Source organism: Delphinus delphis, chromosome 1 (assembly GCF_949987515.2).
Source record: "Delphinus delphis chromosome 1, mDelDel1.2, whole genome shotgun sequence".
Lineage (NCBI taxonomy): Eukaryota > Metazoa > Chordata > Mammalia > Artiodactyla > Delphinidae > Delphinus > Delphinus delphis.
In genome coordinates, this window is record NC_082683.1 from 165776701 (window position 1) to 165803602 (window position 26902).

General features: G+C 47.6%; 1 protein-coding gene across 4 annotated transcripts; it reads right to left on the reverse strand.

The window, feature by feature from the left end:
* Positions 1-411: 411 nt before the first annotated feature.
* Positions 412-26832, reverse strand: LOC132415024 (mitochondrial amidoxime-reducing component 1). 4 transcript variants are annotated; one of them, XR_009517072.1, is made up of 8 exons: positions 26297-26832; positions 23434-23607; positions 20169-20331; positions 19150-19290; positions 13310-13371; positions 13147-13218; positions 5440-5786; positions 412-4165 (listed from the first exon to the last, which is right to left on the reverse strand). XR_009517072.1 is itself a non-coding variant. In XM_059998093.1 (7 exons), the coding sequence occupies exons 1-7, from the start codon at positions 26569-26571 to the stop codon at positions 5657-5659; spliced, it is 1017 nt and encodes a 338-aa protein (XP_059854076.1). In that variant the 5' UTR covers positions 26572-26832; the 3' UTR covers positions 422-5656. The 4 variants fall into 4 exon arrangements, 2 of the variants coding, with proteins under 2 accessions (XP_059854076.1, XP_059854090.1); XR_009517070.1 differs by having other exon boundaries at positions 412-4186; XM_059998093.1 differs by having other exon boundaries at positions 422-5786.
* Between the last annotated feature and the right edge of the window lie 70 nt (positions 26833-26902).

Below are 26902 nucleotides of genomic sequence, written 5' to 3' on the forward strand. Positions count from 1 at the left end.
GAAACCCTGCGCCCATTAAACAATAACTACCATCCCCTCTCCCCCAGCCCCTGGCAACCACAATTCTTCTTTCTGTTTCTATGAATTTGACTACGTTAGATACCTCGTATGCGTAGAATCATACGGTATTTGTCCTTTTGTGACTAGCTGATTTCACTTAGCATAGTGTCCTTAAGGTTCATCCATGCTGTAGCATGTGTCAGACTGTTTTTCCTTTTTAAGGCTGAATAACATTCCATGGTACAGATACAGTACATTTGTTTACCCATTCGTCTGTCAATGGACATTTAGGTTGTCCTTTTGGTTATTGGGAATAGTGGTGCTATGAACATGGGGGTAGGTGCCTCACTTAAGACCAACAAGTTTAGACCACACAGGAGATTATCATGGCCTGTCCTCACACCAATAAATTTAGAAAATAATCCAATCCCCTGTAGAAAAGTTTCAGGCAAAAAGTCACATTTCCAAAGCCCAATATGTGCTTTTGCCAAAGGCTATAGCAGATTGAGAAGGGAAGATCCTTCTTAGGAGATTCCTCTAAGGGAAGAAGGGTAAATGGTTTTATCTGACATGCTCATCAATCATTGCTAGGTGACTGTAATCCACATGGAGTTTAATGATAGTACCGTGTTTACCGAATCTGGGGGAGATGAACTCACCCCTATAAACAGTCTGCTCGCTCAGAGAGTAGCATGTGAGACATTACTGCCTGAAACACATTTTCATGGTTCAGAATAAAAACATGATTAAACAGGGTTTCTTAAAACAAGCATTTATTTTCTGCCCGAGAAGTTTGAAACGTGGATACTGCCAATAAAGGCCCACACTTCTGAACGTAGTGTAACGAAGACGAAAAATATTTGACCCGTCATACAGCTCACACCATCTGCCAACATACGGATTGCCAACTGGAATATGCAAAACGTCAGACACACATCTGTGGAAAAGGGCCTCCTCCCACAGGAAACAAGATGTTGGGGCAGGAGGATTAATATAATTAAAACTTGAAGACACAGTGTGATACGGGGAAATACGGTTGAGCAACACATGGTGGAGACTTGAAATCTGTATTTTCTTTCTTTCCAAAAGCCCTGAGAGCATAGTGAGAATACAGCTTTAAGAACTAAGATTCACCCCACCAGGCATTAACGGTGTCCAGAAACTATGTGAGCAATCTTACTTGACATCCCCAAGACGTTAATATCTGTCCAACGCCAAACTAGAGGGGGAAACATGTTAATTTTCTCAGCCTTCTGATAGCACTATACAAGATCTCTTAGCCCCACAAAAAGCTCCAAATATATTCTCTAGGACTTCAGCTGCCTTAAAATATAGGCTTGCATTTATCTTGGCCACATTAACGAGATCTGTTTGACCAATACATTTATATTTATGATGACTAAGGGCAGATTATGGTTGTTAAAATTTGTCCTTGGGACATGAAAACACTCCTCTGTCATTAATACATTCTGTAATATAAACTATGATGTCAGGTCAACGTAAAGGGTAAAAACGTTCCGAAAGTATGCACACATCATTTTTTAAAGCAATTGAGCCTAATGGAATAACAAAGGTCATCATAACAAACCATTACAGCCTTGGTCTTGGCAACTCTGGCCACAGAAGAATCTCCAAGAAACGATCATCATTCCTCCAATGTTATGGCATCCAGACGACAGGGATGGCTCTCAAATGAGTCATACGGGCTCAGATCCTCGGTAGCTATGTGAGCGCGGGACGATCAATTATTCATGTGTTTACAAAGAGCTTTCCTCGTTGATGTTAACCAGAGCTGCTTGCAAAGAAGAGCTCTCCAGCTGTCCTCGGCCGTCCTGGGCCTCCGACTAACAAGCTGCTTTAATTGCTGGCAAGTCATCTGGAAAGTGCCCCTCCCCTAGACCAAGTAAACGCCCTCCCTTTGAGACTTTATTAGGTGTAAAAATACCAATCAGAAATAATTATGACAACAATTATTTATAGTACTCCCAGCAAACTGCCAAAGGGAGACATTGAACTTGGACTTGACATAGATCCCACCGAGCTCCACAAAGAGTGGATGGAGTCTGAACCATTGAAGATACAGGTCAGGGGCTAGTAGAGGGGCTAGAGAGGATGATGAAGGGGAAGAATCGGGGGCTGTGGGCTTCGTGAGGGAGACACAGGGAAGAACCGCATAAAATGCTCAATGAAGGTAAAGGAGCGTGACAGAGAACCACCAGAGAGGTCTCCTCCACATGGCAGGAGCCCTTTATCTCCTTCACCCTTCCCACGAACACACCTCCCCCGCTAAGCACGACCGCTCACCCCTGGCTGGTGCTTCCTCTAGAGATCAATGCAGGGCTTCCCAAAAGATGACCAGACATAGACCTTTGGGGAGGGCCGTGTTAAACACAAATAGAATTCTTCACTGCACGTCAATCTAGAGCCCTCTACAGGCTGCTGGGCCTTTGGAAGAGGAGTGAGGCATGCAGGACTTCCCAAAGGTATTGGTCCACGGAATTCTTTTTTTAGGAGCATCCTTGCAGGCAGACTTTCAGAACACCCTGGACCAGTAAAACTTAGGGAAGTGCAGTGTTATGTTATCAACAGGTCTGAGAGCCACTCTGGCATCTTTGAGTGACTCTAAAATACCTGCTCTCGGCCACCACGGATTGCTTGCACTTGTCACACTTTCAGAGTTCTGGGGGCACCTGCCTGCGGTCACTGTTGGTGACAGCCTCATAGGTGGCTTTTCAAAGTCACGCTTGGCTAGTCAAACTCACCTGGCCTCTGCACACAGTTCTAGCAAACTGGCAGCCCTCCCCCAAGGGCATCTCCACACCCCGTTATCACTAAGGGCAGAAGGAGACGAGGAGTGTTTCTCATTGTTGGACAGCTGCCTAATTTCCATCAGGCTCACCCCGACGTCTTCCCGCCCTTGTGTGTAAGTTGCTGCTTCCCTCTCCCATTTGGGACGTTCTCACTTTTTCTGGGGAACAGCTGGGAAAGTGAGCCTTTAAGCAGTCTGCCTAGGCTCTTTCCCACGTGGTTCTTTGCAAGATCTCCAGCTGTGGGTTTGTAACTGTCTGCCGTGACTGCACCGAGACGTTGCCACCCAGAATGAAACGCACGACGACAGTGGATGTTTTGGCCTGACCCTGAATGTCCATCGTCTGCAGCTATAAGGAGACCTTTCTGAGGGTCTGCGATGGTCTACATTCCCGACCTGATATTTCAAGTGGAAGTGTGTGCAGAGGTTCAGTATCCAAAGTAAACCAGACATCAGCCCTGCCTTTGGCATTAACCAACTCATTAAATATAAAATAAACACAAGTAAATGGCTTTTAAATCTCACTGACAGAAAGCTTCGCAACTACCCCGAGATTCTAGAGGTCATTGGAACCTCTGTCTTTAAACTGGAATCTTCCTCACACTCTGAGTAGCAGAAGGAGACTCCAGACAAATGAGGGAGGTGTTAGGGTTAGAGCCCCCTTCCACTGGAGGACTCCCCTGCAGTACACGGAAGGACAGCGTCTGCGTGAGTGTGTGGCCTTTGAAACAGATTGAGTCCCTGGGGAAGTGGCTGTTACTATTGACAAGGGGTTAGAAGTTCAGGTCGAAGGCGTTCAGCTTGCCACTGGTTATAAATATCTCGGGATATTCACCGAACCAACCTTGAGTTTCCCATCAGTGCCTAACTGTTGGCTGCTCTCAGAGAACCGACATTCACGTGGTTTCCTAAATCCTGTGTGCATTCCGCCATGGGTTCACGGGGTCCCATTAGTAATGCCACTTGCTGAACTCTTATTTTTGCCTTAATCTATCTGTAGTTACAGCATAAAGTGGATCTACTGGGGAAGGTGATGGGCCAAGGTTAACTGATTAATTATTCTAATTGAACTTCACGCCAAGTGTGTGAAAAACAAATTGCGATACATTCACCAACCAGAATACATATGTGCACCTGTTACCTTGTAACTTTACCTCAGAGCTAGGCTTGGTTCCAATGATTACTAACCTCTTTTATAAAACCAAAGTGAAACATGCACAGCTTTTGGTAAAAAGCATGTTTACCTGACAGCCCTTCAAAGACAGGCGTTCTCCGGAGGATGCTCTGTGTGTGTGTCAGGTGACAGGGTGATTGGTTTTGCCCATTCACATCGGTCAGCTTTCAAAGTCTGACTTCCTGCCAAGAAGTGAGTACAATCTGAAACTAGTCAAAGTAGCTTCCATTTATTTACAGTTTTGAAACACATTTTTCATGACTTAGCTTCCTAATACAGTCAAAGGGCAAAATGGCAACGAAAGCTATACTTCCTCAGATCTTAGAGTTATATAATCTGATCAGGAGAAAAATCAGATATGGGTTTTTAAGTGAATTGGCATATGTTTTCTTTTTCACCTTTGAAAGGTTTTATTCAAAACCTAAAATAAAGCCATTTATTTCAAATCACACAATCACGTTTCTTCTCATCCATGGACTTCAGAACTTTTTCACCCTGATTTTGAGGAGGAGTAACCAGTCTTGAGTTGATGGGACCAGCGAGATCCAGAAGGACCCGTGAGAGCACAGCCATGCTTTTAGAACCAAATGCCCACAGCAGAGAAACAGAGAGTACCTGGAAGGTACCCCACTTTCTTTCAAAAAATTTTTCTAGGCTAGAAAACTAAAACCCATCCACAAGTTTCCCTCTTTCCAACAGCTGAAAAGCTGAGAAAGGCTGAGCTGTCATTCAATGCCACTAGGTGGCATTATGTCCTTTTCAGACTATTTCTTTTTGCTCTTAAGACGGGCACCATGGTTTCCCTGGGCAACATCAAACAGCATCTCAGACCACATCAGGCAAGGGTGTTTCCCCTACTTAGTGCTACTGTTCACTCTCATGTACTGGGAAAAGTCTGGGCTCACCAATGGGATATATTTGATACTCCGTTTCAAGGCAAGGAAGTTTTGGTCTTGCTTTCCACATATTACATATCAGAGTCTGACTGCAACGCTGCTCTCATGAGTTGATTTTCTACCCTGACACCTCTGCTGTCCTACAGCCCAGAGGTACTGCATGCTATGAAGGTCCATCAAATCCTCATGGACACTGTCTGAGATGATCTATGGAAAATGAACATCCTAAGTGTTTCCTGAAGGTCAGGCTCCTTATGCCCTTTTAAAAGTTTGTCTAGGGCTTGAGGAGAAAAATGAAGTGACAGTCCAGCCTTATTTGGAGAGCTATTTAATTTCCATTGCATGCCGTGGGCATGGGGTACTAAAAGATTCCAGAACATTCTGCTCACTCCCCCACTCTTACTCTTTCTCTTCTCTCCTCTTTCCCTAAAGAATAGCAATGAGATGATGGAAGTTAGCCCTCTGGGTAGGTGAATGGAGAAGAAGAAGAAAGAATGATTCCACAATCACAGTTATACAAGCGATTTTTAGAATCCTGCCTTGTCATTTAAGTGACTTACTGAAGTCCTATTAAGTTATCAAAACTCTCTTTCTTCACTTTGTGCACTGGGATGCGGGAAGCACTGAGACACAAGGAAGAGTCCAAAAGACGAAAAACTTGGTGATCACAGAGCTAAAGAAAATGCCGAGGTGTCAGGTCCAAAATATGGTGCTTCAAGTGTTGGCATATTTGAGGACGTTTTTTAAAGACATCTGCTATTCCAGGACATATGATTCCTATTCCTGGCCGAGCAGGTACACAGGGTCTCCCACTTGGATGGTCCCTGGGTTTTCCAGAACAAAATACTGTCCAAAGAGAGGTGATTTTCCATATAACTTTCGCTCAGAAGGGTCACACAGGCGATAACTGCAACAGGAGACAGAACACCATAAGTCACAGCCAGCCAGAAGCAAGAGCTCAAACAGCATGTGATTTCTTCTCGCTGAAGGATCTACCCACAAAGGCCAGCGGGCTGCCCAGCTCCAGCGAGCACTGTTCCCACCCCGACTAATAGAACAGCGCCTCCTGGGGTTGTACAGTAAACTGCCCGCCCAATGCACAAACTACCAAAGCATAACCAATGGCCATATTCCCACCTCTTTTCTCCTTGGAATGTTCCCGTTTTCAGCATTAAGAGATTAGGGACTCGAGATGCTCAGACATACTTTATCACTTCCCTTTTTCCTTGGTATCTCTCCATGTCTATCATCCTACCAGTCCATCAGGCTCAGAGCCCTGAGTCATCCTTTATACCTTTTCCCTCACTTTCCACAGCTTGTCCATAGCTGCCACATCCTGAGGTTCTTCCTGTACCACATCTTTTGAATGTGCTCACTTTTTCTCCCACTGTCATAATCTCCCTTCAAGCATCCTCAGATGACTATAATACCTTCTTTTTTTTTTTTTTGGCCACACCGCACAGCATGTGGGATCTTAGTTCCCCGGCCAGGGATCGAACCTGGGAAGTCCCTATAATAACTTCTTAACCAACCAATTTTCCTCATTCTCCCCCCTTCCACTTTCAATTCACTCTTAACACTACCCTACGTTACTTTCTTAATTTTGCTCTGGTCTTATCACTCCCGAGGCTCAGAAACTTTCAATGGATCCCCAGTGCCTGAGGAATAACATTCCAAGTCTTCGGCCTGGCATGCAAGGCTCTTGACCTGGCCCCAGACAGCTTTCTCAAAACCTCTGCCCTTTCTGTGCACTTCTGCAGTGCTCTGTTGGATTCCTCAATGTCCTTTCACCTTGCTTTGCATTTTCCTGGCTCGGGGGTTCCTCTGTGGGATCCCCTCCCTCCATTACCCAAGCAGTAGAATTCTACCTTTTCTTCAAGGTCCAAATCAAATGCCACCTCTGCTAGGAAGGAAGCCCAGGGTCCCCCAGCCAGGAGCGGTTTCCCCATCCTCAATTTTCTCTGCTTGCCCCTTGCCCCTCACATGCCGTGTCCTACAGTGTCAAGGCATGTGTCTACCTGCTCTACTGTACAAGACAGAGAGTCCGTAGAGAGCAGGGAATGTGACTAACTCCCTTGTACTACTCACACCCAGTGCTGGGCACTGTATGTCACTGGTGACCCACAATCATTTGTTGAACAGATGAATGTGTTGGTGAGTAAAATCCTGTTAGAAGTAGTATCATATCTTTGTCTGCCAGAAAACGCAAGAATCCCCAGGGAGAGTGTACATGAGATGCGTGTGAATGACACGGCAAGATTTTCCCTCACCCCACCTCCACCAGGAGAATGTTTTCCTTCTGTTTCTCATTTAAGCTAACTCCATTTTTTTTAACATCTTTATTGGAGTATAATTGCTTTACAATGGTGTGTCAGTTTCTGCTTTATAACAAAGGCTAACTCCAATTTTACCTCACTTTTATATTTAAAACATTGTGATGGAAAGCATTTTTGTTTCATTCTACTGTGCCTTGAGGAAAAAAATAAACTATTGCAACAAATCAGTCTTACTTTTGTTCTTCAAATCAGAAGTGGCTAATGAGAAAATGGAGAGGGCCACATCTAGAGCTTCTTTCTGCAGACCCTCAGCTCCTCCCCAGCTGCAGGCACCATGTTGGTTTTGCTCATTGCTTTATGCCTACAGCCTGGTACAGCACCTGGTACGTTGTAGCCACTCCAAAGAAGGTTGGATGAACAAATGGAGAAATCAACAAATGGATGGGAACCGTGAACCACTGATCCAGCCAGTCCTGTAGCCAGGTCTCTGCCATGACCTTGGACCCTGGGAAGCAGGCGCCTCTCCTAGCCTGCCTCTCCTCTGTCAGCATGCAATACCAAGGACATCTGGGGATCTGTGTCCGTTGGAGGGTGACTTCTTCAGGATCCGGGCAGATCGGCTACTTTTATGGCTTGGGATTTCTCCTTGTTGCACGCTCCATAGCCTGAGGCTCTGATTATCTCAGGGAACTGAGAGTTGGCGTTCTGGGCATCATACATTGACACTTTATGAAGTACATCGCACAGATTATCCCTTAATCCTTCCAACAAGTCTATGTGGGAATGCGTATTGTCCCCACTTCACAGGGGGGCTCGCATAGGAGTGACGGACTTGGCCAAGATCACAGATCTAAGTGGTCAGGCTGGGGCCGGAACTGAGGTCTGACTCACTCCAGAGTCAGGACTTTTCCCACCAGGGATGTGATCCCTGGTCCTCCTTATACCTCCTGAGTACACGCGCAGGCCTGAGAAGAGCTGAGGGGGTTAATATTTATTCTCCTACACGAACGTTCGGCCACGCGCGGGTTTCCCCTGCCCCTTCCCATCAACCACACAGGCACACACTTACTCCCCCGGCAGGTAACTTAGGAGCGGAGGACCCACAGAAGCCGTCGCCCCTCCCAGCCCAGGACCTTAACCTGCTCGGTGTGTGGGGGCGGGGGGGCAGGGACAAACGCAGGTGACAGTCGCAGGGGCGAGGCGACCGGCTTGTCCTGCCAGCCGCCCCAGCTCCGTTCCACCTGCGCCCCTGCTGACACAGTCCCTGCAGGGCTACCGGGGAGACTCTACAAACGAGATCAACGGCGACCCCTTGTGGGGCTGAGACGGTATTGTCAGCGGTCTGTGAATTCACGGGCACACCCAGCCTTGCTCAAGAGACGGAAAACAGGCATTACCTCATACACGGATCGCCTATGATTTTTTTTCTCCAAATATATATATATTGTTGTTGCTGACGATGGGATTAATAAATTACAAAGCCATTTAAAAACGCCTTTCTTGGTGCATTTTCTCTTTCAATAAACATGAAGCAAACGACTGACTCTAATGGGAGACACAAGACGTTCTGTTTACCTTAAACAGAGGTCTCCATCCTTAAGGGCGCCGTGTGAGTGGAAACTGTTACCTATAAAGTGCTGTGCACCGGTGAGGGCTGCTTGGTTTACTCATTTACTGGTCAATGCCCAGACCCTGACTTGAAGGCAGGGTCTCTGATCACCGCCGGGTCCCCACCGAGGGGCACAGGCCACTTCTGGGACCTCCCAACCTGCTATGTATACGGCCAGATCAGGAATAAAACAGCACCGTGAAGACGCCACGGAGAGGAGGAGACAAAGGCTGAGCAGGTTGGGCTGCGTTGCATTTAACGCAGCCTCAGAAAATGGAAAGAAGTGTCTCCAGGATTTTCCCTCTCTCAGAAGGTGTCAAGTTCATAAGCTGAGACTATCGATAACCATAGCCTAGATGGTCGTTATGTATTTTACCATCTATTAGAAAAACAGTATTTATTGCTTTATTCGGGTCAAGGGGGAGTGTGAACCAGGAGATGTATTATTAGCCCAGCTTTTACAAATAAAGAAACTGAAGCAACAAGAGCGTAGCTGACTTGCCAATGTCACACAGTTACTGGGAGCTGATAGAGCCAGATTGGCTGGGGGGCGGTTGTCTCCTTCCAGGGCATCACTACCACGAAATCCTTCTGTCTTTAGCTCGGCACAGCACAGCCTAACACAAGCGGAGAGCGGCAAACGCCCTTACTGTCCAAGTACTCCTGCATCCAACAAAACTAGTGCATCCACAGAACACATGAGCTTTATTCTTTCTACTGAAAGCAACAGCGATAGACCCCCAGCACTCCTGTGGGATCAGTGTGGGAGCCACTCTCCCTTCAGAAAGAAAAGAATAATTCCCTCTTCATATTTTCAAGCCAGCAGACCAGCCTCCACCGTGCTTCGGGCTGTATCTCCCAGACAAAGGCCCCGCTGGGCCTGAGGCCCATAGCTATTCAGCACTGGTCTCCCTGCTGAGAACTCGCATTCCCGAAGCAGCACGGCCCTGGGTATGGGGGACCCAGGAAGAGGGAAGGCAGTGCGGCTCCCAGCATCCTGCCGGAGAGCCGGAGAGCGGAGAGGTTGCTCCTGACACCGCTTTGCTTCGCTTCCGTGATTTATGTCAGGCAGCCGGGGCCTTTCTCTTCCCGATTTATGGCCGTCTGTCCTGGGGAGAACATAAATTACTGCATCCATGGCAATTTACATCTCAGTAAGATACAGGGGAAGACACCTAGGCTGGCACTCATCTCCTGGGGTATTAGGAGAAATTAGGTTGGGATGGTTCCTGAGAGCCTGCAGGGGACCAGGAGGGCTGTGTCGCTTCCGGAGACCCTGCCTGCCTGCCCTGGCTCTGCGTTGGGCTCAATTACCCTCCTTCTAGAAACACAGGGCTCCCGATGGGCTGGGGGGAGGCACTGAAGATTCAGAGGACTGGCCCAAACCCAGGCACTTTGTGACTCCAGAGGGAAAGGTGCGAGACTCCAAGCACAGGGTTGGGAAGAGAGAAAGAACAAGATGTAAAAAGAAAAAAGGATGATGGGGACTTGGTGGTCCAGTGGTTAGGGTTCCGTGCTCCCAATGCAGGGGGCCGGGTTCCATCCCTGGCCAGGGAACTACATCCCACATGCCACAACTAAAAAGATCCCGCACGCGGCAACGAAGATCCCACGGGCTGCAACTAAGGCCTGGCAGAGCCAAGTAAATCAAATAAATAAATATTTTTTAAAAAAAGGATGACGGTCAATTCCCCAAATCACCTGTCTGGTTTGCACACAGAACCATCGAGGCCTGTCCACCAGGGCCTGAGCCAGAGGGGAGCCTGCGGATCACCTGGTAGAACCAGGGCTCCCAACACCCACGACAGGACGCCTTCCCGGGTCCACCCTGCCTCCGTCCTCCGTGTAGCTCCTCCGCGGGCACAGGAAAGTGGGAAGACCAAACTCTGATTTGTTCTCGTGGTGAGTGAGCCAGCACATTCTGAGGAATCGCTAGTCCATCGCTGCGGGTTCTCAGAACCACTCCGTTCTGGAATGTCCCACCACATCTAGTAAACTCTTCCCCAACATTTTATTGGGACCATCCTCAAACAGGCAAACAAGTTCAAAGAATTTTAAAGAGACCATCCAATTACCAACCATCTGGACCCTACATATAACATTTTACTATATTTCCTTTATCACGTATTTATCCATCCATCCGTCCATCGTAATTTTTTTTTCCATTTCCAAGTAAGTTGCAGACTTCAGTAAATTTCACCTCTAAACAGTTCAGCTGGGAAATCATTTCCTAGGGTTAAAATTTCTTAACTTTGTGGGGAGGGGATAAAATTTACACAGAGTGAAATGTACAAATCTTAAGTGTTCCATCGTATTAACTTTTTACAGAAAATTAATGTTGTTTTGGGTGTTGAGAGATACACAACATCCCTCAGAAGGATGGGATTTGCCTTAAGCTGGTCTGTAGCCCCTTCTTTGAATATTCCCACAAATCCACAACCCATGGTGGGGACTCTAACAAAAAGCAGCCATTTGCCCTTCACATCAAGAATTCCTCTGTGTACCTCCCCTCCCAGCCTCCTTCCAACCCACCTTGTTTGAGACTGTTCCTGACCTCCCTCTCTCTGCCACGTGGCCTGGCCCCTGGAAGGCCAGCTATTTACCTCGCTGTAGCCTGGCCTTGATGCACGACACTGGTCTCCATGGACCACAGGTGCCGGCTTCATGCCTGGGGGCAACGTGCTGTTTGGGACAGAGCCCCTTGTCCCAGGCTTCAGCCTGCCAGGGAGGGGCCAGATTAGTAGCTTCTGGGACAGCAGGATCAGCAGAGAGGGGTGGGGGCTGATCCAAGGAGACTAGATTGTTGGTTCAAAGAGGGCCACGAGCTTGATGAGAGATGGAACGAAAGAGACTCCCATTCCAGGGGAACAAGTTGGGTCACACAAGCCCAAGCATAGCCAGCCCTTAATGTGCTCTTTCATGAGGGCTTTGATGTCAGATGACCAAACTTCCACTGCATTCTTTCCTCAAGTCTTCCAGGGTTTTGCCTAAAGCAGGGACCACCATCCTCCCCGCCTTCCCCCTCCCCCCTGCAAGTGATACCCGAGGACGCATGTCAGGGTCAAAGCCGAGGGTCTCAGGGGCTGCAGAGATGAGACCTGACGCCCCACCTGTGATCCTGCATTCAACATGGAAGGGACCAGTGAAGACGAGCATTTCAGGGTTTCAGCAACATCCTGGCCGTAGATTCGGCAGATAACAGCACAGAAGTGTGTGAATCATGAATGGTTGTTTTAGCAAAAGTACTGCAGGCTGATTCTAGAAAGTTTAGAGGCTACATACCAGAGTATATATTTTCTCCATAATTTCGTTACCAAAAGAGCCATGAATGTTTCAGTTTACAGCCTGCCAGGCTTTTAGCTACTCAGGCACATTTATATATTTTAAAAAGGAAAATCAAATCAACAAAAAAGTCAATACTATATACGTTCATTTGTAATCAGCTTTTTAAAATGAATCTTATCTTAAATATCATTCCATGCAATTTAAATTTATTGTCTGTCATTGTCTTTCATTAAAAATTTGTTATGGGACTTCCCTGGCAGTCCAGTGGTTAAGACTCTGCGCTTCCACCGCAGGGGCCTCTGGTTCGATCCCTGGTTGGGGAACTAAGATCCCTCATGCCATGTGGCACCGCCAAAAAAAAAAAATTGCTATCATGAAAATTTTAACATAAACATAAAAGTAGAAAAAATGGTGCAATGAATCCCCACATAATTATCACCCAGATTCTATTTATCAAGATTTGACACATTTTTCCACATGTTCTTTTGCTAAAATAATAGCACACCCCAGATATCACATCACTTCACTCCTACATACTTCAACATGCTTCTCTTAAAACATATAGGCATTTCTTTTTTTTTTTTTTTTTTTGCGGTACACGGGCCTCACTGTTGTGGCCTCTCCCGTTGCGGAGCACAGGCGCCGGACGTGCAGGCTCAGCGGCCATGGCTCATGGGCCCAGCCGCTCCGCGGCATGTGGGATCTTCCCGGACGGGGGAACGAACCCGCGTCCCCTACATCGGCAGGCGGACTCTCAACCACTGCGCCACCAGGGAAGCCTATAGGCATTTCTTATAGCACCAGAAAGCCCCTATCACACCTAATGAATTTGTGATGTCACCAAGTACTCAGTCCATAATAAAGTTTGCCAAAACATCTAAACCATGTTTTGTTGTTGCCTTGTAATTGGTGTGTTCGGATAACGAATTCTAAATGAAAAATAAAATTAGTTGTCCAAGCAGGCATTCTGGGAACCAAAGCACCCAAGAATGTTTCCCAAGTTATCCAGTCACCAGGACCCCCCTTCCACTTCAAGAATACACCTGCATGGTGTTTCCCCTGCTTCCTTGCAGAGATGTTAAATCACTTAGTCTCACCTCTTCAGGGTCTCCAGAGGCTCCTTCCTGCTCATGACACCCGTGTCCGGGTCCACCGTGGTTAAAATGCACCTGGACACACACACAGGGCATCATACACGGGACAAGGCAGACGATCTTCACCCTCCCCGCCGTCTCCTGGACAGCAGTGTATGCGCCTCACCTGGAGCAAGCCATCACCCTTTTCAGTTCCACATCACCAATAAGAAGCTCATTCCATGAGTCCTGCAGACAAAGCACATAACTCGTGTGAGCACTTCGGATCCCCAGCCCTGACCCACCCGTGTAGGGACTTCACGTGGTTCAACAGCTGATGAAGCCACTTCCATCGAAGATGGCCAACTGTACATCACGCCTCGCTGCTCCCTCCCTCTGCCTTTAGTTTGTTGGTTCTTTCCCCTGAAGTGAAATGCTCCCTCTCCTCTCACTTGTAAAGCTGGAATTGAAACTCATCTCCTTCAGGAAGCCTCCCTGACTGACCCCACTTGACTGGAGGTGCTGTGGAAGGCCAGGGTGGGGTTGGCGGAGGGAGCGGGTGAGAGGAGAGGGTATGGAGAGGGGCGATTACTCTAGATTGTATCAGATCCCTTCCTGCTGGCCAGAGGTGGATTAATGTCCTTAATCATTGTGTCTGTTTACCTTGTAGCTCCCCTGGCCAGATAGGAACAAATCCAGAGCAGGCCAGTAGCTTTACTTCCCTTTGCATCTCCACGGGAGCATTCACAAAGCTCTCCAGCCCAGGAACCTCCTGGGGCATTTGTCTACGGCCTGGGTCACTGGTGCTTACTTTTCAGGACAAATCAGATCAATGGACTGTGTCCCTCAAATCCAGAAGGGGAGATAGAACATACACACATGAAAAGTGAATGGTCAATATTCCTTTTAAAAGTTTCAGAAAAATTGAGAAAAACTTTACAAGACAGCACCCTGTGTGCTGGTTGAACTTTGCAGACAAGCATGGAGCCGGTGGCTGGCTGGCTGCTCTGGGCAGGGGAGGTTTTAAGGTAAAGGTAGGATCTGAATTGAGTCTTCCAGGGTGGAGACTTTGAGAGGCACAAAAGAAGGGTGAGGGGACTCCAGGCAGTAACAAGAAGGAAGGACATTGGATTGTGGTCCTGACCTTCTTATGCTCACAGAGAAGGTGCCTGAGAGCCAAAGACAGGAATCCATGAGTTAAAACAAACCTGCCCAGTCCTTTGTTGATCACAAGCCAGAGAGAAAGTTCCAGGCCCAGAATTTTAACTCTGACAGTGTGTATTATTCTTGATATGTGTATTTCAGGGTTTTGTTTTTGGTTTTTTAATCATAAAATGAGTCTCTTCACTGCATGTTTCACAACAGTCCAAAAAGCTGGGCACCTCGGATTAGAGCAACCCAGCCTGCTCTGTGTACATTTCTCCACCAGGAGGCACTGTGGTCACAAAAAAAACACAAAAGATCCGAAAGGAGAGAAATGAAGGTTCTGGTTAGGAAATTAATTTATTATTAATTAAAGAAATATTTACAGAACCCCTTTTATGGGCAATAAAAACTGTTGGGGATTGCGTCACAGGTAAATAAGTTAAAAATTCCACCATCAGGAAAGTATCTCTTTGGTAAACTGGCGGAAAAGGAGAAAACTATTTACATGTTGAATGCACACTACGGGCCCAGAACCGTATTAAACGTTAGAGAAGCGCCTATGAAAATCTTCCTCCAGAACATGTTATCTTGAGGTGATAAGAAATTGAAACAGGAGAAGCTGGATATGGTGAGGCACAGACACAGCACAGGGTGGCTTTGGAAAAGAGAAGCAGCTCTTCCAGGTCTGGCAATCAGAACAGATCTCTCAGGGGAGGTGGCTTTTCATCTGGGCTTTTAAAGAAGGCCAGGAGTTTCTAAGTGGGGCGAGAGGCAAGACTTGGGGTGAGCAGGAGATAAGAGAATACAGTCCTTATATAGTTCTCAGTCCAGTCTGTAGCTTGGAGCTTTTATGGAAGTAAAGGCTGGGAAAGCAAAGTGTGGCAAGATTATGGAGGGACCAGAATCGTAGAGTGGGCAGTTTGGGACTTTTGAGAACTGGGGAGCCACTGAAGGCTTTAAAGCAAGGCAGCCACACTGACTGTCACAAACTTTTAGAGGAGAAGAGATCACTCTGGTGCTGAGAGGCTCAGCTGTGACTACATCCAGGACCGCTCAGTGGTCCAGACTTGAGACAACGAAGGTGATCTAGCTGGCGGCTGCGAACAGAAAGGGAGCAGATGGGGCTGGGGATGAGGGGAACATGGGAGAAGAAAGAGTCAGGGGTGACTTACAAGCTCTAAGCCAGGGTGAAAGAAGGAATACGGTTGCCAGGATAGAAGCTGTGAAGTGAAGACAGGGAGTTTGCGGAGCTTATGAGGACAAGTTTGCTAGGTCCACAGAACATATGAAAACTCCCAGCAGACAGTCAGAAATGTCAGCCCAGCACTGCAAGGGGGAGTCCACGGTTGGATACTTGGGAAGGACCCACATAAGGGTGACAGATGGTGAAGCTGCAGGAGAGAGTGTCATTACTAAGGGAAGGTAGAGAAAGAGAAGGGTCGAGGCCAGAAATTTTGGAAGCCCCTTCCTGAGTGAGGAGTAGGGGGAGGAGAAACAGCAAAGGCACAAGAGCAGTGCAGCCAGGGAGGGAAAGTTCCAGAAGCAGTACCTATCGGTCCAAGGGGAGGGCAATGATGACCAGGAAAAGGTCTCTGAAGGAGGGAGGGGAGAAGGGCAGCCTCGGGCTGAAGTGAAGGTCTGAGAAGTGAGGGTGAGGAGAGCAGATGATGGGTGTGAAGGGATGCAGAGAAGGACCACGATCACGAGAGGCAGGTTCTGAAATGAGGAGGGGGTTCACTTCCCAGAAGCCTCCGCGCAGGTCCTCAGCCTCTGGCCAGTCTGCTTCGCCCACTGCACCTGGCACCACCTGACCTAATCGTCTCCAGATCCCGGCCGCAGGCAGATGCGCACAGTGCAAGTTGGTTTTTGCCACTCTCTTGCTTAAAATCCTTTCCAGACCCTTCCTCCGAAGGCGATACCCCTTGACACTCCTCCCTGAGCGCCGATGCTGTAAAAGACAGCAGTTATCTCCGTGCCAGCGCAGCCCTGCTCATGTGCCCCCTCCCTCGGTGTTTCTTCCTTCTGCGTCACCTGGCCAACCTAGGCTCATTCATTCACTTAGCAAAGAATTCACGCTGGGTGTTTTTCTAGGAGCTGGGAGAACAACAATGGTCAGGTTCTGTCCTCAGAAAGCATGTGTAGGGGAAACAGACAACAAATCCCCCAGTAAACACGGTGTATCAGGTGGGACGTGTGCCGGGGGGGACTAGGGCATGCAGGCCAAGCAGGGTACAGGGTGATCAGGAAGGCCTCACTGAAGGGGAGGGAAGACCTCAACAGGGAAGTGAAAGAGGTAAGGGAGTGAACCATGCAGATACCTGAGGGAGGACATGCCAGACAGAGGCACCAGTAAGAGCAAAGGTCCCGGGGAAGGAAGCAGCAGAGAGACAAAGAAGGGAAGAGTGACAGGAAGTAAAACTCTGGAACTAGGAGGGTGTGGCATCACACGGGGCCTTGACAGTAATTATAAGGATCCCATTTTTGACTTGAAGAGAGATGGAGAACACAGACAGAGTTTTGAGTAGAAGGAAGACATGATGTGAGTTACATTTACAGATGATTTTGACCTTAGCTGTGATGAGAATAGACCTTGTATGGTGGTGGGGGTCAGTCAAGGATAGACCAGTAAAGAGAGGCTGTTGCAACAAACCACAGGAGAGAGAGTGGTGACTTGGCCCAGAGAGGAAGTGGAGGAGCATGGCAAGAGGACAGAGCCACCGAGATTTGTTGATTATTTGAATGTGAGAGGTGAAGGAAGAGAAGAACACAGAGTGGTTCCCACTTTGGGGCCTGAGCAGCTAGAAGGCAGAGCCGCCATACACTGAGATGTGCAAGGCTGGGCAGAGCAGACTTGGGAGTGGAAATTCAGCCCTCGGTGTTGGACATCCTGAAGCTGAGACGAGATACCCCAGTGGAAATACAGAGAAGGCAGAGGGAGAGTTCTGGTGTAAAGATGTTAGTCAAGGGGTCCTCAGTGTGGAGAAGGTTTTGAAAAACACAGACCAGGACATGAGTAGAGACAGAGATTGCTACAGACTGAGGGTTTGTGTCCTCCCAACCTTCATATGTTGAAACCTAATCCCCAGTGTGGTGGTATTTGGAGAAGGGGGCCTTTGGGAGGTGATGAGGTCATGGGGGTGGTACCCTTGTGAATGGAATTAGTGTCCTTATAAAAGGGGCTCCAGGGGACTTCCCTGGTAGTCCAGTGGTTAATACTTTGCCTTGCAATGCAGGGGGTGTGGTTTCGATCCCTGGTCAGGGAGCTAAGATCCCACATGCCTCGCAGCCAAAAAACCAAAACATAAAACAGAAGCAATATTGTAACAAATTCAATAAAAACTTTAAAATGGTCCACATCAAAAAAAATCTTAAAAAACGGGACTCCAGGCAACTCCCTTATCCCTTCCACCACATGAGGTCACAGAGTGAAGACAGCCGTCTACGAACCAGGAAGCAAGTCCTCACCAGACACCTGCACAAATCTGCAGGTGCCTTGATCTTGGACTTTCCAGCCTCCAGAACTGTGAGAAATAAATTTCCATTCTTTATGAGCCTGAGCCCATACTGCCCAGTCGCCCCCCTCTCCTGTCTGTGTTAAAAAAGTGGGGTGGCCGGTCACCTATCACCCTCAGCTCACCACCTTCCTGGCCTGTCTTACCTGGCTGTAACTACCTGTTCACATTCTAATCACCTGGACTGTGAACTCCTTCTGAGAAGCTCCTAGACCGGTTTTCCTACAGGTCTATTCACAGGTCTATTCATAGTACACAGGGGCACTAACCCATTGTGTGATGCGTGAAACATTATTCCAATAAATGAGGCTAGCCCAGCTGAAGCGTTGTATTAACATCCAACTTAAAATATGAAAGAATCCCAATTAGGGAACACTCAGAATCAGAGAGAAAGCCTTCTAGGACAAGAGTCAGTTCAAAGAAACCTCCTGAATCTGAGGTCCTACTCTGGGCCGTCCCCTCTTAACTTATCCCATCTTCATCTGCCCATCTCAGAGGGTGGGGTAGGAAGTGTCTTCCATGTGAACCGTGATACAAAGACCAAAGCCAGGAAGGGAGGAAGCTTAAAGGGGGCCACAGCCAGGGAGGGATCGATGGCCTGAACGAAGCTTCTTTACTTTGATTATAGCAATGAAACCACTGCCCACCTCTCTGGGCACTTTCTACGTCCTGGTGCTTTTGGGGGGAGGCGTCAGCTGAAATTACTCACAGTTGATAAACGCAAGAAGCAGAGGTCTCAGAAAGTTCCAGAACTTATCCAGGGTCAGATGGCCACTTATTGAAGCAGGGGGATTCAGATCCAGGTGTCCTGACCCCACGCCCGGCCCCTAGAATGCCCAGAGCTCCTGTGGGCTGTGGTACAGTCTGGGTTCTTGCCGCGGGGCAGCCCTCGGCTGAGCCATCTCAGGTCGAAGGTGGCACTGGAAGGGTTTTAGGGCAGTGCCGTCTCAGCTTGGGGACAGCATCCACCAACAGCAGCCCTGCTGTAAATGACTGTCTTCCCAAGGGAGCCCTCGACTACACAGGAAGACCACCTTCCACATCCTGCTCTGTGGCCACACAGATCATGTATTCTATGCTAAGTACAGTTGGCTCAAAATGAACCTGCCTGCTTGGAATTCTCCTTAGAAGTCTCAGACCCTGAACTGCCCCTTGACGCCAGCATCTCTGCCTCATTTATATTTGTATCCTCCACACAGAAGTCTGTACTGATCAGATGCTCAAGAAATTGCAAACTTGAATCATTGCATAATACGGAGCCAATGCAGAATGCATCCTTCTGAATAATTTAATCCAACATCAAAGACTCTCATACCTTTAAAAAAAAAAGTTAAATCCAAGGAAAGGGGCAAGAAAGGTGTAGCGTTACCTCTGCATAGACACCACACCCTGAAATTATGATATTGGGCCGGAAGTTAGTTGCCTTAACTTTCTTCTCTAGCCTGGAGTTGAGGTCTGCCAACGATGCCTCAGAAAGGATCAGGAAGGGGCTGGCGTCTGAGTACGGGATCTGATGAGAAAATAGGAGCTGTTATAGCGCGAGGCACACAGAGGCATTTCTCACAGGTCACATGGGTCTGATTCCTGGAACCTTCCACCCCTCCCCCGCCCCACCTCCCCACACAATCTTTCTAAGTATTTCTCTAGTTCTATTTACAGAAAAGTCACAGCGATTCAGAAGCTTTAAATAGCCTTGCAGATACCAGGAATTACATGATGGAGTGAAGAGAACATGGTCTCAGAATCTTAGCGCTGTCCCTTTCTCATCCTCCAAACTCTCACACATTTATTTTGTTAAGGTTTGATGGCCTCATTTGGTGTGATCAAAAGTATTCACTGATTCCACAGATACTTATTTTTCACACAACCTGCAAATCAATGTTCAGCATGGCCGTGGCAATGGCGCTACATAGCATTGTATGTTTTACTCTCATGATGAATTCTTACAGCCTTATTTCTTTAAGGGCCAGTCTGGTCATTTTAAATCTGTGGATCTCCACACCCACACTCATCGGCCCAACTGTGAGCTGCCACACCCTTGCAATCACAGTGTAAAGAGGTTGGACTCCACATGCGATTACAGAATGGAGTGGGAGAGATACTGACCTAGAACAGTTTTGAAGCTGCGTTGCCACCGGAAGGTTTCTGTGAATAGGAATTTTTGCTCTCAGGCAAAAAAAAAAAAAAAAAAAAGGGTCCCGTAAATCAAGAAACACAGATGCTGCTCCTAGTGGAAGAGCCTTACTTTTTGCAATTGCTTGTGACAGAAGTAATGGCAAAGTGACAGAGCCGAGCTCAGCAGACATGCCGCCCTGCTCTCCCCCATCCAAGGAAGCCTGTCTTCTATAGGACACACCAAAGGCCAAAGCCAAGGGATGCTCCTCTGACCTGGTCTGTGGGTCGAAATGGGTCTTCGATCTGGTGAGAATTTCTCGGTTGCATGTGAGGTTCAAAGTGCACCAGGCGGTACGGCTGCGTCTTCAGGAAGTTTGTTATCCAATGGGCCGCGGCCTCACCGCAGTCCCTACCCTCGATCTCCAGGCCCTGCACTCTGCAGGGGTTGGGGGCAAAGAACAGGCATTTGTAGATCTGGACACCCTACCATGTCCTACACATATCCAAAAGGCTGCACCAGGCTATGATGTCGCTGTAAGTCCTTCATTATCAGGAGACGTCATTTTAGCCTGGCCCTGCCTCTGAACCATGTGGAAGCTCAAAATGAAGACGCAGTTTCAAGCCTTGTTCCCCGCCCCCCCCACTTTTTTTTGAAGTATAGTTGATTTACAATATTGTGTTCGTTTTGGGTATATAGCATAGCGATTCAGTACTTTTGCAGATCATATTCCAAGTTATTATAAGATATTGGATATAATTCCCTCTGCTCTACAGTAAATCCTTGTTTCTTATCTACTTGATAAACATAACAGATTTCTGTATGTTAATATTGTATCCTGCAACCTTGCTGAATTCATTTATTAGTTCTAATAGTTTGGGAAAGGAAACCTGAGTCCCAAGGGCTCTTGGCATCTTTACCCTCATCTAAGCTTTCTGATTCTGCAATTTCCAAACGTGACCTTGTGTAGTCTGGGGCATGGACCAAAAGCCTGTATGGGACCATGAAAAAAATTTCCATATAATTCCGAGTGAACCAGTAATTAAATTTTAAAAATTTTAACCACAAGAAAGTATGCGTACATATCCAACTGTAATAGGGGCCAGGCATGCTCAGCGGGCCGGGCCAGCAGGTTTGAGTAGCCACCCGCGGTGAGCCCAACGCCACGTCCCGTCACTGCCACTCCTTCCCCAGGAGCCAGCAGGCAGGCCGTGGAAGGCCTGAGGCCCTGGTGCTGCTGGCAGTGAGGGCTGCAGGTGCCACACTCGTGAAATAGGGACAGAGAGGGCGTGCAGCTGTTAGCGCCTGGCCTCGGGGATGGGGGCTGACACTGAGCGGTCCTGGGGCAGGGAGTGTGATGGGAGGCGGAGGGCTCCTTTTCCCCGGAGCCCTCCAAGCCCTAGAGCCTCCGGGTGGGTGAGCTGAGGGCACAGGGGACAGGCTGAGGGCTGTGTCCTGCAGAGCTCCAGAGCCCTCGCCACGGCCCCCCACCGTCAGGGCCAGGCTTGGACCTAAGGGTCGCTGCCGTCTCCATGGAGGCCTCAGCAACTGGAGTATATGGACACTGCCATTAAGGTAAAAGCTTCTACCGGCTTCAGTCTCTCCCGTTCACGTTTCTGATTGGTATTTGTTAACGTTTGTTTTGGTGGAGGTTTATAGGAACATCATGACCTGACCGTGACCTGACCTCAAGACCAAAGGATGTGACCCCAAGAAGTTTGCAACAACTAACCACGCCCTCCCTCACCTCTCCTAGAAAGGGGCTTTGCTGAAAGCTTTCAGAGAGTCCAGGGCTTTTTAAGGCATAAGCCACCCGTCTCCTTGCATGGCCCTGCAGTAAAGCTTTTTCTGCTCCAAACTCCGACGTTTTGGTATCGCTTGGCCTCACTGTGCATCGGGCACACAGACTTGCGTTTGGTAACATAACCACGGCAGACAAACAGGAACCAGAATATGGAGAAATGTGAAATACAAATTACAATAGGCATATTAAAAAGTTTGCCTCAGACAATGATGAATGCAAATTAAATCAATAAGAAATGACCGTTTTTAACACAAAAATGGCAAAATACTTGTGAACATAATGGTCAGAATGAGAAGAAACAGATATGCTTATAAACTGCTGGTGAATATATAGCTGGTATAACCATTCTGCAAAGCAATTGAGCAACATATATCAAAAGTCTACAGGAGCCATACTCTTATCGCTGGCAAAACCACTGCTAAAATTTTTTTCCCTAAGGAAATAATAAGAGATATGAACAGAGATTTATGCCAAGTTACCCATCACATTCTTCCTCATACCTGGAAAAAACTGAAAACGATCCAAATGTATAAACATGGGATGTGCTAAAATGCATTCGAGGACACCCACGTTTTTAACAATCTGAAAAAATACTCAACGTACCCTTAAGTATATAAACCATATTCAAGATTGGTACTATTTCAATTTGGTTTTTAAAGTGTTAGCCATAGAGACAGAAAGAAAATATGTCAAAATATGAATCATAGTTATCTCTGATGGGTTTTGTTTTCTTCCCTTTTTTGGTATTTTCCAATTTCTCAACAATGAATATGTATTTTATAATCAGAAAAACCATCAAATTGAAATGAAAACATATTATTATGTTTAAAATTCTGATATTACAGAAATCATATTAGTTCTGCATTTTACGAACTTTTGGGGGTCTTTAGACATTTTTCAAGTAACTACATTTTTTGATGTGATGTGATTTTCTATGATAGGCTGTGGACTAATTAAGCATTCACGTGGCATTTTCATTCAAAATGCAGAAACTGTAACAAGAGTATAATTAGACCCTATTTTAACTTTCTCATAATACGATTAAAAAAATGAACTCTAGGCATGATTTCTTAAAAGCAGAGCTAGTTTCCTGGAATAATTGCTCCCTTGAGGGCCTTCTGATGTTGAAGAAAGACACTCTGTACAGAGCAGTCTCCTGGCTGAATCTCCACACTCACGATTACAGGGAACCCTGGGCATCTGCAGGTCAGAACACTCTTCTGGTTGCAGCAGGTTTTTTCTATTTTGGAACTTCCTTTCATTAGAGCTAAATATCACGGGTCATAGAGCCATTGGCAACTCCCGCCATAACTCAGCTTTGGAAGATTCCCAGTCTTTCCAGGCAACACAGAGATGATCCTAGGGTAATACACTGATCTAACCTCACCTCTTCCAGGACCCTCTCCCCACTCACTCCAACCCCATTTTTGTCCTTTATCCTCTGGTGGTGTTATTTTTCTCTTGTTGACATGTCAATATGCTTTGGATCCCATAGTTTTCTACATAAGTCTTTTATGTTTCTCTGCCCCACATCAACACACATTTCTGAAGCTGCTCCCCTTTTCCACCTTCTTTTAGATCATCACGATGTGGAGGACTTGACCCTACATATGGTACATTTGCAGTCAATGGTTAATTATTGACAGTGTTTCTCCAGATTTCCGCCACATTTCCCATTTTCCCAAAACTGCAGGAATAAATGCTCACGCAAGGATTAAGAGCTATCCTTTCCTTACCTGCACTTGTGCACTGCATTTGTGGTGGGTGTCTTGATGGGCAGCCGCAGGTCCTTCGTGTAGGCTGCACTGAGGGTCAGGGTGTCACCCTCACAGGTCAGGGAAATCAGGACCAGGCGGGGTTCCTGTCGAGCAGTAACCATATTCCCCTCCTTGTTGATTACAAGCCAAAACCTGCCATTTTCAGAACACAAGTTATGCATGGCCCACCATGACAGGCAGTCAGTCTCTGGGGGAGTTTCAGTGATGCACTGTCATCTTTGATTTCCTAAACATCAGCTCATCAGCCCAGCAAGACTGAATCTGTCAGTTAATTTCAAAGTGTTTAATAATCACTTGTGCGTCGGACAAAATATCTGCAGAATATTTTGAGCTCCTTGATGGAACAGAAATCAAAGAAGCTAATTATACGTCCATCTCAATTGCCAGAAAGTCTGGTCACTTTCATAAACATGCCCTAAGGAGATGATAGGAATCTATCTCGGAGAAAGACGAGGAGGCATGGTGCCTGGCACAAGGAGGCATTCCTGCTGGTGGAAATAACAAGATGTTGCTGTATTGTTCTCAGAGGGTGGAGTCCAGCTGAACAGCAAACAATGCCACTTACACTTTGCCAAATCCACCCGCAACTTAAAAAAAAATGAACGTTTCAGTATTCAGAGCTGTGACTCCTACAATTTGCCAAAAGGCCTATTGTTAATATGGACAATATTTTTTGGCCCGGTACTCAAGGTCTAGGGGTACTTCCCAAAACAAAGATAAATGGAGAAATAAAAGCAATAGAAAGGACTGTTTCCAGTAAAAAAAAAATGATGGGTTTGTATAGGGGACCTTTCAGCTACTGAGGAAGCTAAACTGACATGTTGGTCATTTCCATTCACTCTGAATGGAATGATTACAATGATAGGAGTGACCTTGTGCTTTGGGAATCCGGAGACATAAGAAAAAAATATAGCAGATACTTTAGATCATCACCTCCGGCGGGTCATCGTGGTTGAGTTGTTCAGCTATGCTAGAAAAATAAAGTTAGTGTAAGCCCTTTCCCAAAGGAATTCCCTCTGACCAACCCTTCATCCTGGATACAGGATGTCCCATATCCTTGGTACTAGCACATGAATATTCTTTCTGCTAATCCTTCCTAGTAATAATGGTAGTCTGATATTTCTAAAATACACATCTGATCATGTCACCCCCTTCTGCAAACCGCAACCCACCACCGCCGCCCTGTGGTTCCTGCTTTCAGAATAAAACTCTAACTCTTCAGCAAGGCAGGCAAGGCCCTTCATCATCCAGCTACCCTCCCAGCCAGTCTTACCACCTGTGCCCTCACACATGTCAGCCTTTCTTTTTCTTTTTAATTTTTTTAGTGCGGTAAGATATACACAACATAAAATACTTGGCATACTCTTAGGTACACACCCAGAAGAACTGAAAGCAGGGACTCCAACAGATACTTGGGTGCCAATATTCACAGCAACCTTCTGCACGATGCCGAAAAGTAGAAACAACCCAAATTTCCAACAACAGAGAATGGACGTGAAAAAAATATGACTTTAACCATTTTTAAGTGCACAATTCAGTGGCATTAAATACTTTCATAGTGTTTTGCAACCATCACCACTATGTGTTTCCAAAACATTTTCGTCATCACAAACAGAAACTCTGAACCCATGAAGCAATAACTATCTGTTCCATTCCCCTCTCTCCCCAGCCCCTGGCAACCTCTAATCTGCTTTCTATCTCTATGAATTTGCCTGTTCTAGGTATTTCATATAATTGGAACTATATAATGTTTGTCCTTTTGTGTCTGGCTTATTTCACTTAACATAACATTTTCAAGATTTGTCTGTGCTGCAGCATGTATTAGAATTTCTTTTTGTGGGTGAATAATATTCCAAAGTGTGTATATACCACATTTTCAGTTCCAGCTATGAAGTCCTTCCTGACCACCCCAGTTTCTCTTGTTCCTTCCTCTGTGCTCCCTGGCACTTGTCACATTGAGTCAATTACCACCTAGGACTGCAAGCTTTTGTTCGCTTCTCTCCATCACACGTTTTGATAGTATGATGACAAAAACAGCTCACCATTCCACCGTGTCACGAATTGCCCTCTGTCTGGGGAACTGGAAGGGGGAAAAGTTACAACCCTCATCAGTCCTGTGTGTTACCTACAGAAACTGAGGGCTGGTCTGGGAGGGAATCTGAAGTGCAGCCTTACACTGAGGCCGAGGCCAGACCCAGAACAGGACAAAGCTGCTTGCTCTGGCCTTTGAGATCTTCGCAGAACCCCAGGAATTCACACAGGTCGAGACTACCCAGGTAGGGCATGAATAAAAGCCCTATTTACAAAGCACCCGTGTGCTAAAGAAAACAAGAGTCCCGATGCCACTGCTGTGTGGCTCTGAACCTCAGTTTCTTGATCCATAAAAGGGTGCATGAGAGAATTAGGGAAAATAAAGTATGTAATAGCACTTTTTAAGCTGCAAGAATCTGAAACTTTAATCGTTATTACGATTATGTGCTCCACCTTGGTGAGCTCTTAGAGGGTTTGGATCCGTGGCTCCAACTTTCCCCAAGTTCTCAAGAGACAGTGAAAGTAAAGTGGCGGGGACCAATCCTGTGAAGCTCGCCCCTTCCGCTAGACGGAGTTGAGTCAGTTTGCTTGCGCACCTGCTGACACCTGGGGACCTCCTCTGGGGCGCAAGCCATCGCAGGAAGGCAGATCGGGACCCTGGGTCTGCGATTGGGAGGTGATGGCCCCCTTTCCTCTTCTTCCTTGCCGCTCCCCCGACCCCAGCCAGCTCCCACTTTCTTTGTAAGGGAAGGACTCCGCAGGCCTCCCCCGCTCCCGGGCTCAGCCCTACCTGTCCCGCAGGTGACCGCTGCGCAGCCCCAGGGCCGTGCACTCCGCCGCCTTCACCGACACCCCCTTGCAGGACTTGACGGGGTAGATCCAGAGCTCTGCCACGGTGCCCACCTGCTGCAGCCGCCGGCGCCGCCTGGGCCGCGCGCGGCGCCAGGCCACGGCCCCCAGCGCCACCGCGGCCAGTCCCAGCGCGGCGACCCCGAGCCAGCGGGGCCGGGGCTGCGGCGCGGGGAGGCCCAGGCGGGCCAGCGCGGAAGAGCCGGCGGCGCCCATGACCCAGCGATCGCGGGCGCGCCGGGGACTCCAGCGGGGCCCACCCGAGACGCCAAGCAAGCCAGGCAGGAGCGCGGCCGCCGCCGAGGGCTGCTGGCGGAGGTGCCGCCCTTAACCGGGAGCCCAAGGGGAAGGCGGTTCCTGAGTCTCTTTCCTGCCGGAGTACCGTGTCCTGCTCCTGAGGTTGGCCCTTGGGGCGCTGCGGGCGGGAGGTGGTGTCTCGGCTGCTACGCGGTCTACTGCCCACCGCCGCCTCCACTTCCGCCGCCTGCTGGCCACTCGGCGACGTGCCCTCTCCCAGGATCGCTACAAGTGACCAGTTTACTTATTT

Bases quoted from the DNA above. Each gene is read 5' to 3' on its own strand.
- LOC132415024 (XM_059998093.1), bottom strand. From the start codon at position 26,571: ATGGGCGCCGCCGGCTCTTCCGCGCTGGCCCGCCTGGGCCTCCCCGCG. The intron at 20,332-23,433 runs GTAAGGAAAGGA...CAACCCCTGCAG, and splicing joins AATGCAGTGCACAAGTGCAG to AGTGCAGGGCCTGGAGATCG. The intron at 13,372-19,149 runs GTAACGCTACAC...CTTTGTCTGCAG, and splicing joins GGTGTGGTGTCTATGCAGAG to GACTCATGGAATGAGCTTCT.